The 11,143-nt window shown below is 30.0% G+C and overlaps 1 protein-coding gene across 9 annotated transcripts in view; it reads right to left on the bottom strand.

Annotated features, from left to right (window-relative positions):
• Positions 1-1,204: 1,204 nt before the first annotated feature.
• Positions 1,205-11,143, bottom strand: part of E2f1 (E2F transcription factor 1) — a 269,882-nt gene continuing 259,943 nt past the window's right edge. For all 9 annotated transcript variants that reach the window (XM_067757843.1, XM_067757839.1, XM_067757823.1 and 6 more), the window contains 3 exons: positions 10,419-10,632; positions 9,411-10,334; positions 1,205-2,115 (listed from right to left, as the gene is read on the bottom strand). In XM_067757843.1, the coding sequence (XP_067613944.1) occupies positions 2,003-2,115; positions 9,411-10,334; positions 10,419-10,632 (1,251 nt within the window). In that variant the 3' untranslated portion in view covers positions 1,205-2,002. The remainder of the gene's footprint in view (positions 2,116-9,410; positions 10,335-10,418; positions 10,633-11,143) is intronic.

The raw sequence follows: 11,143 nt of genomic DNA, 5'->3' as shown, positions 1-11,143 counted from the left end.
ATGAAAATTTGCAATCGACTTAATGGCGTAAGAATTGCTTTCGAATTTTAGAATTTTTTCTAAAGTCATCTATATAAAAAAAAAAAAAGAATTTAATGTGTGGAATAAAAAAAAACGGCAGCGAAAAAAATTCCGAAAAAAAATTGATTTATCACTAAAACTGCATATTAATTCTCAAAACTGTAATACAACTTTCTAGAATTTTTTAAAAACGTTTTTGAGATTGGTTTGCACAGTTTCAGTTACCAAATTCATGGAAGTTTTTTCTTAAATTAACGAATACAAAAAAGAAGAATTTAGCTGATGAAAATTTGCAATCGACTTAATGGCGTAAGAATTGCTTTCGAATTTTAGAATTTTTTCTAAAGTCATCTATATAAAAAAAATATTAATTCTCAAAACTGTAATACAACTTTCTAGAATTTTTTTAATAACGTTTTTGAGATTGGTTTGCACAGTTTCAGTTACCAAATTCATGGAAGTTTTTTCTTAAATTAACGAATACAAAAAAAGAAGAATTTAGTTGATCAAAATTTGCAATCGACTTAATGGCGTAAGAATTGCTTTCGAATTTTAGAATTTTTTCTAAAGTCATTTATATAAAAAAAAAGAATTTAAGGTGTGGAATAGAAAAAACGGCAGCGAAAAAAATTCCAAAAAAAATTTTTTTTTTTAGCAGTTGAGAATTGTATTTTTAAATTATTTGTTATCCAACTATTTGAAAAATTTTCCGAAAATTCTTTTGAAATTTTAAAAGCTATGCAAAAAATGTGTAGCCCAAAATAATTCCCTTCTAAAATGAGATTTATAAAAAAAAAATATTGAAATTAATAAAAAATTATTTAAATGGTTTAAACATATTTCTTTACCAAGTTTGGTCTAGACTGCTATTAATTTTTAAAATTTTTTTTTCTATTTTTAATTTGTTTGCTTTACAGAAATCAGTTTCTTTTAGTTTTTATATATATGTATATTTTTGTTGCTTTTTTATTTCAAAGTATTTATTTATTTATTTATTTTTTTTGTATATTTTTTTTTTATTAAAAACATTACTATACACCACCTCCTTAATTTCCTTGCTTTTAGTTACAAAGTTTTGGTCTTTTACGGCTTAATAAAAAGTGTTTTTTTTTTTTTATATGATGTTGCCTAAAGCTTCGGTATGTTTGTGTGGTGTTGTGTTGGAGTTTGACAAGTCTCTGTATTTTAAATTTTTCATACATTTTTCATTTATTTAATTACAATTACTAATATCTATTATACTTTGTATAAATATTTTTTTGTATTTTATTAAATATATACACGTGCTTGTATATGTATGTATGTATAAAGAAATAATAATTAACTTTAAATAAGAATGAACGTTTTTACGGTATGATGCTATGGTGTATTTTGTTTTTATGTGTGTGTTTGGGTGTGCACTTTCCCTCCGACCAAATGCAACACTTTTGTTGAATTTGTTTTTATTTCTTGTTAACAATCATTTTTTTTTTTTAATTTTGTTTTATTGTACATTTAGCGGTTCGTGGGCGTGCATGTTTTTGTTGCATTTTTTTTTATTTTAATTTTAATTTTAAATTTAGTTTTTTTACCACTTCTTTCTCTCCTCATTCTCATTCCATATGTATGTATTAACAATTATTAATATCTATATAAATGTATGTATATATATATATAAAGTATATGAATTTATATAAAGAATATATATACTTATAATAAATTTAAATTAGATTAATAACTAATTAATAATAATAATAATAATTAGTTTTTTTGTTTTGTTTTATCCATTCAGTAGTAGCATACAGAAGTTTAAAGTTTGTTTAAATTATTTGCAATTTCTTTTTTTTTTTTAATTATTGATGGTTTTAATAATTTCTACACATATACATTGAATTTTTATATATGTATTTTTTAAATTGCTCAAACAACTAATTTTCAGTTAGTTTTGCTTTTGAATTTTTAAAATGGTTTTCATTTCTATTTCTTAAAAAAAAAAATTTTTTTAGGCAAAGTCATTAAACAGCTCTATAAGACCCTCCGTTTGATCCAGTGAAAAGTTGTAGTCAACATCGAGCGGCGGTTCGATTGGTAGGAACGGTGGCAAATCATCGAAATCTATTGATTGTTTATTTTTTGTTTTTGTTTGTCGGTTGATATGAATTTTGATTGGTCGGCAAACGAAAAGACGGTGGGTGATAGTACACGGTTGGTAGAGTTGCAATGAAAATACAGAAAGAAGAGCAAAAAAAGGTTATGATTTAAGAATGGAAACCGATTTCGTAAATAAAACTTAAAGTAGCTATAAGATATATATGTATGTAATAAGCTATTGTAACTCGCATGCTCATTACGGACTGGCACCTTTTTACATTATTTTATTAATTTGACCATTTTTTCTTCAATTAACTTTTACTAATTTAAGAAAACCCTTTAAAGCATTGTATAACGAAACCTATGTCCACCAATTTTGAAAACGTTTTCGAAAAAATTCGAAATTTTAAAAACTTACTGAAAATTTCCAAAATTATAGGTACTTAGAAATTTATGAAACTTTTTGCGTATACAGTTTTAAATTTTTTCGGAGAAGCAACATTTCAGAAAAAAAAAAATTCCCAAAAATAAATTCAACCTTCGACAAATTTAAACTTCGTAAAACGAATTCGACTGCAAAACTACATACTCAAATAGTTTTGTTAAAGTATAAATAAAAAATTGCAGATTTTTTTGAAGGTTTTCGAAAACATTTCGAATTTGTTCGAAAACGTTTTCGAAATCGGTTTACATAGTTTTCGTTACACAATTAGTTGAAATTTATTAAGTTAACATAACGAAAACAAAGTGGAAAATAACTAATGCAACTTGCAAATCGTTTTTGCTGCCAATTTTTTTCAACGCATGTACACGGACCTGCGCGAGCACAAAAATAGCAGTGTCAACTTTAATAAAATTTCATCAATTAAATTATTTCGTTAATTGAGGAAACAAGTCCATGAATTTTGTAACTGCAACTTTGCAAAGCAATCTTAAGAACGTTTTCGGCAAAAATCGAAAATTCGAGAAAAATTTGGAACGTTTTATTTGGAATGCTCTGCGTTTTTTTTGAGTACCCAGTTTTGTAGCCCAATTTTAGTTAAACAAAGTACAAGTTATAATTCTTTCAAAATTTGCAATGATTTTTTAGAAGGCTGTTTCAGATATTCTTCCTTCCATATAAACAAAAATTTGATGGCACTTTGATGAAATGATGGCACAACGCCGAAACCGGTTTGTCTCAAAACCAAATTTGACAAGGGATGACGGAAAATCGTTCCAATATATATCAAAAATTTCCCACTTTGTGTACTCAAAAAATTTTAAAGAACTCTAAATAAAAACTTCAAATTTTTCATTAATTTTTCTCGTATTTCCGAATTTTCGCAAACGTTTTTAAGATTTTTTTTCAAAAAGCTGGGATCACTCTTATTGCTTATAATCTATAAAATCTTTTTTTTTCAAGCAATTTTAATTTATTTAATAATTTGGGAAAAGTTGTAACAACGTGACATCGCCACGGACAAGGCGACAGCTGTTTCGATTAAACGTTCTAAATCTCTTCTAATCATTTTCTTCGGGATTGGAATGCGCACTCCTGGATGGTTGAACCGTTACAAACACATTCAGCTAAAGACATGCCTTTGTTGTTGTACAACTTCTCCCAATTGTCTTCTTTTGCTTAGATTTATGCTTAGGACGGTCATACTTTGCATGTACCAAAGTTAAGCTTTGTTGTTGGCAAGTTCATTGTATGAAACTCAAAGAATTAACGAATGTATGTTTATTTGTGTGTTTATATTCTTTTGAGATTGGCTCGCATAGTTACAGATGCAAAATTCATGGAAGGTCTTTTTTTTATGTTCGAAAATAAAAAAGTAGCATTTCGTTGACGACGTTTGATAAAAATTGCCACTGCTATTTTCGTATTCGCAACTGTACGAGCAAATCTATGTTGCTTGCAACTGGACTTAAATGGCGGTTAGTACTGTTGTTAATTAGATATTTGACGAGAAGGGGTAATTCTCGTTTGCCCATTGCGAAAACGATTAATATCAGAGTTTTTATTTTATATTTACTCTACTTTGCGAAAAGCAACATACTTCCAAAACCACAGCTATGTACACACTGACTTATTTTGTTTTGTTGATTTTCCGACAGGGTGGATAAATGATGTATATTGGAACGATTTTCCGTTATCCCTTGGGAAATTTGGTTTGGAGACAAACCGGTTTCGGCGTTGTGCCATCATCAGTGTCGATTTTCGTTCTTTTTTGTCTCCAAACCAAATCTGGCAAGGGATGACGGAAAATCGTTCCATTATACATCATATGTACACACTTTTCGTATTGTGACGAATATTAGCAACACTAAGGGATACTATCATCTCTAAGCCGATACTAAGCAGTGATTTGTATCTACATAAACAAATCAATCATTATGTCTACACATATGTACATACAGCAGCGGAGAGATACTCACAAAAGTATGCAATCATTAGCAAAGTAGTTCTCACGCATACACATGCATATATCTGACATTCTCGCAAAAGTATGCAATCATCGGTGGAGGTGTCACTCACATATACACGCGCATATGAGAAGCTATAAACGTGCATCTGTAGTTTATAGCTGGTAAACAAGTAGTAAATTCTAGAAGAAGAAATGCCTAGAAGTATGCGAACGAGGAAACCGAAGAGTATAAAGGCAACACCAGCTGAGGCATGAGCAATCAGTTTGATTTAATCACGCTATTGGTTGTGAGGTGTTATTGTGAAGTACTTTCAAGTAGTCTAATAAAGATCATTTTTGCATTATTGAATATTGGAGTTATTTATTCAACAGTTTAGTGATTCGAACGTTAGAAGAAGGTTGCAAATAAGCGGAATTGCACAGTATGTTGCTCGCGATATCAAATCTGAGTAAATACTCAATTCGTTTGCATGAGGCCTTTTGGTTGTCTTAACACAACAAAATTATGATTTGCTTTATTCAACTAGTATGAGTGTAGACATCCTCAAAGTTTAAACACGTGTTTGGCATTTTTAGTTGTGTAATTTTTAAATTGATATTTTAGCGCTATATTTCACTTTTTTGAAATTTTTTTAATGGCCTGCAATGCTTCTTGAGAATACCTATCAATTTTCTATACCTTATATTTGTAGTTTGGCCGTTAATAACTAGGGCACAAAGTTTTCAACTTGCCTACTTAAATTGACACTAGCACAAGAACATTTGCCTCAGTGTATGTATATGTGGATGATTGCGATTATATAATGTAAACGAGTTATAAGTGCGATACGTTTTGAAATTCACGCCAGAGCTGAATCTCATGGTGCTACAAAATTTCGATTACAATACGTTTACCTCAATATGGTATGCAATGCAGACCCACGAGAATTCAGTTCCAAAATGAATTTTTTTCAATTTTTTTTTATATATATTTTTAATGAGTGCTAGTATTATCTATTTTTTTTTTATTTAGGCACAAGTATTTGCACTATATCAATAACAAAACTTTTAAATTTTTTTAGAATAATCAGGACACCAACACAGATTTCAGTATTAGTTGTTTTTTAGAAAATTTTTAAATTATAGGAAAGTACCAACAATTTTTTTTTAAATTAGAACTTTCAGTAAAGTAAAAACAACAATAAAACAAGAGAAAAATTTCAAATTGTGTATCGATTTAGCTAGATAATTTTAAAATAAAATAATATGTATCCTGGTCTGAGTAAAAGAACAAAAAATAAAGTTACCACTGTGCCAAATATATTAAAATAAAGAGACGGCAAATTAAACGTCTTATATAATATAAAACTGTGATTAAAAATAATCAACAAATTGATTAATAGTAAACATGGATGACTACTATTTGAAATAATCTTTTTATCATGTGATAATTATTGATTTTTTTACTTAAGTGCACACTTTTAATTTCCTAGCAATTGAAAATATGATCAACATAAATTTTAAATAATCAATATCAATGTGCTAACAATTATGGATTTTTATGTTATTTTATTTATTACTCAAGAACATTTCGCTAGATGATTAATCAAATATTGAAACTAATCAATAAATCTAATTAATCGCAATTTTAAATAACCAATTAAATGCACAAGTTTTATGATTATTATTTTTTTCCTTATTAGCATATTTATTGATTCAAAAATCAATCATTCGAGAATTTTAGTTACTGATTAATCATACATTGTAACTAATAGATAAACTAAAATAACCTATAAATTGATTAATGGTAGAGCCCGAATGAATATTGTTTATTTTGATTTTCCAACAAATGTTGTTTGATTAGACGAAATACTGATTACTGAAGTAAATTTTTATTTCATTTTATTAATTTTATTAAATAAGCATAATTTATAAATAAAACCAATTAATTTGTTTTTGATTAATCAAAATATTGTTTACACAGCAATATTCATTCTTGTTGTTGTTGTTGTAGCCATAAGGTTGCTCCCCGAAGGCTTTGGGGAGTGTTATCGATGTGATGGTCCTTTGCCGGATACAGATCCGGTACGCTCCGGTACCACAGCACCATTAAGGTGCTGGCCCGACCATCTCGGGAACGATTTATGTGGCCACATTAAACCTTCAGGCCATCCCCTCCCTCCCCAACCCAAAGTTCCATAAGGAGCTTAGGGTCGCCAGAGCCTCGTCTGTTAGTGAAACAGGATTTGCCGCGGATAGGTGAGGTTGACAATTCGGTTTGGAGAAGCTATATGTTGCGCTGGCAACCTGCAGGGTTGCGCTACACAGCCCCTTGAATCTGGTATTTTAGTCGCCTCTTACGACAGGCATACCTACCGCGGGTATATTCTGACCCCCCCCTAACCCGCTGGGGGAAATATTCATTCTTGATAATCTACAGTTAAGGCTATTCAATTGACTAAATAATTTAAAACCTGATTAATCACAATCTTAAACAAAAAATTACTTTTCCAATGAATTACTGTTTTAATTAAATAAAAAATTTAGTGCACCAGAAAATATCGTCACTGATTGAAAACTTGATTAATCAAAATGTATTTAATAAATTAACAACACATTCTATATATGAATGTATTGTCGTTTAAATTTTCCAATTATTTTGCTTCTTCATTAAACAAAAAAATTTTTTACACATAAAATTGGTTTTTGACATAACCTAAATTAGTAATTTACTCGAATAGTTTAAAATTTGATTAACCACAGTGTTAAACAAAAAATAAATGAAAACATTGAATTTTCTAGCCTAAGTGTACATCTTATAGTGTTAATTTTCCATTTAACTTGATTCTTGATTAAACAAAATATTATAACACAAAAAATTGTTATTTTGAAATAACTTAAATGAGTACCTTAATTGAATAGTTTAAACCCTGATTTAAATACAATATTAAACAAACAATAATTTTCACATGAATTCACATCTTTATTTAACAAAAAGTTGAACGCACCGAAAATTTCGTTATTTAATAATAAATAATTGAAACTAATGGGATAATTGAAGACCTGTTATCACAACTTTAAATTATTAATTAATGCCATGGGTCTTGTGACTAGTTTTTAGGTCTAGTGTATAGTTTTTAATTAAATTTTCCAACTAATTTTCATTTTATTTAGCCAAAAAAAATTTACATTTATTATTCGATACACTGAATTGTATAAATAATCAATTAATCACTGTAATTTTAATTAATTGTTTAGCTTTATTGTGCACTTTTTTTTATTCTCCAATTAATTTGCTTTTTGATTCACCGGCAACTTCATTCCTTGTTTGTTTTATCAAATTTCAAAACTAATCGACTAATTCGGGATTTGAAAGTTTGGTTAATCAAAACTTGAGTCAATAAATAAATTTTAGTGTGCACTTTTTATTTAAACTTTTAAATTATTTTTAAACCTTAAGTTTTTATTAAATCAAAAATAAAATATTTTTATTTTTTATTTTAGCTGAAATAAATGTTTCGTTGTTTTCTTTACTTAACCTGTTCGTAGTTTGAACAAAAATCCAAATTTTGAACTGAGTTCTCGTTGAAAAAAATAAAAATTATATAAAGAATACTTGATTAAAAATAAATCATGATTAACATATTATATAAAAGAAATATTTTATAATAAATGTATATATAACAAAATTGATAACAAAAAAATAAAAATTCACCACCACAATGTGTTGTAAAATACCACTTTTTTCTACAAAATGTTTATGAATGTGTGAATGTTGTGTGTTTGTGCATATTTTATTTGCAGTGTAACTAAAATGTCATGGAAATAAATATAGGTGCAGTTATTCAGAACAGCGCAGCTAGAAATTTATTGTTTTTTTTACTTTATTTTGGTTTTTTTTATTTCATTTGAAATTTTTTCGAATCACAAATTTTTGTACATTTTATAATCAATTTCGTCTTCAAAATTTCAGGCTCGTTGTTGAATTTTGAAAAAGCGCTCAGCAAGAACTCAGACTGTGATGCGAAATAAATTTTTATGGTAAACGCAAATCACAGCCAGAGCTCCCGTCAAGAGGTTTTCTCGTTGATGATGATGATGATGAGTTTAATGATGAAATATGAACGCCGACAAGATGCACACACAAAATACATATATTAAGTCAGACAAATGAGAGGTCGTGTTTTGTGATTAAAGGCAAGGCATTTCAGTCAACTATTTTTTATATATATTGGACAAAAATTACAAAGGTTGCATGCGGCGATTGATGGCTTTACCGGAGCTGTGTTTAGAACTTGAAATGCCAACTTTCATATTTCATACTGGTGTAAAAAAGGCAATGTCTCTATCCACGCGGTCATATGAATGCCTTTTTCGGTATTGCCTTTTTGTTGCTTTTACTTTTATACACAATTAGGTACATACATATATACTCTATGCTTTTTAATATCGATTGTGTGGAATAATTTTAGGCTCGCTCAACGGAACTTGTTCAGTGACGTTGGATTTTCTAGCAGTGCATTATTAGCAATGCTTCCGCTTTTACTTCCCGCTTACGTTTAAAAAATATTTATTTCAAAGGCAATTAAAAGAAAAACTTATATATAGTAAACTACATCTTTATTGAGTTGTTTTTTTTTGTATCTCGTTTTTACGGATATGTTTAGTAGTTTTCCTTTTAATCAATTTTTAATTGAAATAAATATTTTTTTTAAAGTTATCGTGTAATTTGATGTTTATTAAAAATAATTCTTTATTTAAAAAATTTTCAATAGAAGTATTAAAGTAAAATAAGATTTTTAAAACGAAAAACTGCATAAACAATCAGCAACACAAATCGATAAAATGATGTTATAACAAAGCCACTACCATCACTGTATTAAAAATAAATAAATGTTAATATAATTAAAGCGTTAAACAATTGCTTACAATTTTGCACGCCTGGCAATGGCCCTGGACTCAATAGATTCAATGAATTCGAAATAAGCGCGTTCCGGACGCCTGTGCTGCCATTCGATTCGTTCATATGCGCCAAATGCGAGTCCAAACGGCCAATATTGTTGCTATTATTATCGCTATTGGAATGTCGGCTGCCAACAATGCCACAACTACCAAACATTGACGGAGTATGCATTATCGGCATTGGCATTGACGTCGAGGCTGCCACCGTCGCCGCCGTTGAGGAAGATGACGAGGACGTTGCTGTTGTTGTACCATCAGCATTATGATGCCTACTATGCGCTGCAACATTCGTAGCGCTATCTGCACCCATATCTTCCCTTTTCACTACCACACCAGATATTGACTCAACTGTTGGATTTTGCTCATCTTCCATTGCACTATTTACCATGGATACATCATTTTTAAGACCTGCTGACTTTTTATTATTACTACAACTATTAAGCGTATGGTTTGTTGAATCACTGTTATGTTGCTGCTGCTGTTCCTGTTGCACATATTTACGCCTACCACCAAACATTTCACAATCGAAATCTTGCTCATAAATGCGTTCGGCTTCTGCTTGCGTTAGTACAGGTCGCGTTAAAGTTGGTTGTATATTATAATCACCGCTGCCAGAATGTTGTTGCTGTTGTCGTGTATTATGTTGTGTATGGTAGCTGCCAACGATATCACAATTATAATCGGTTGCACCTCCACTGCCAGTAGACGCACTACCACCAGCAGCAGCTGCATTGTTTTGACGTGCGGCATCTTCCATTGATTTACTGAGATTTCTTTGTGCTGAACGTATGGCGGGAGCAGCAGAGATGCCGGCACTGCCGGCAGGATATGTATTGCCATCCGTGGACGTTGTTGTTGTGGATGCACTTGACGCTGAGAGTGGGGGTAGACCTATAGCAAAGAAGTATTAAAGTACATATGTATGTATATATAAATCATATAAGAATTTATTACAAAAAATATTGGTGCATTTACCTAGGCGCATACGTTTGTCATCATCAAGATTGGGTGAAATCCGTCCGATATCGTTGAATAGCGGATCGTTGTATTGTTGGCGGTATGGTGGCGCGGCGGGTGAGGAGAATGTGGGCGTACTTTCGGGTGAATTGTCGTGACAGAGGAATACGTTGATTTCGCCATTATTTTCGGCTTTAACGTAAATTTCACGTGGACAAAGCGTATCAGGTAACTGCAAAGACAAAAAGAAATTCAAGAAATTAATTAATTTGCTTTTAGAATTTGCAAAAATTTTATTCAGTGTTAGCAAATTTTTATATTTAGCTATAAACGTCAGCTTCCAGTCAAATCATTTACTTCACACACCACAGCTCGTATCCAAATGATGAATACAAAAATAGCCGGCGACTATTTCAGGTCTATACGCGTGTAAATTTTTGCGCGCCACTACTAACGACTTGGCCAAATGCCGACCGACCGACTATTCGCTGTTGCTTCTTATTATTTTGACTGTCTGGTTTGGGACAAACACACCAACATAAGTATATAGTAAGCATTCTAATTCTAGACGCATAGATACACTAGCTGACAGTAAAATAATCACGATTTTTATTTTAGTTTGTAAAAATTTGTAAGAAAAAGGATTTTAATTTTTTTTTTAAATAAACAACATTGAAACGAAGATTTAAAGAATTTACATAAAAAATTATTGCAGTTTTGCAAAAAAATTTTGAAGTTTTGAA

The sequence above is a fragment of the Eurosta solidaginis genome, chromosome 1, assembly GCF_040869045.1.
Source record: "Eurosta solidaginis isolate ZX-2024a chromosome 1, ASM4086904v1, whole genome shotgun sequence".
In the NCBI taxonomy this organism is placed as follows: Eukaryota; Metazoa; Arthropoda; class Insecta; order Diptera; family Tephritidae; genus Eurosta; species Eurosta solidaginis.
Note: the sequence above shows the minus strand (reverse complement) of the source record. Positions and strands in the feature narration are given on the sequence as shown.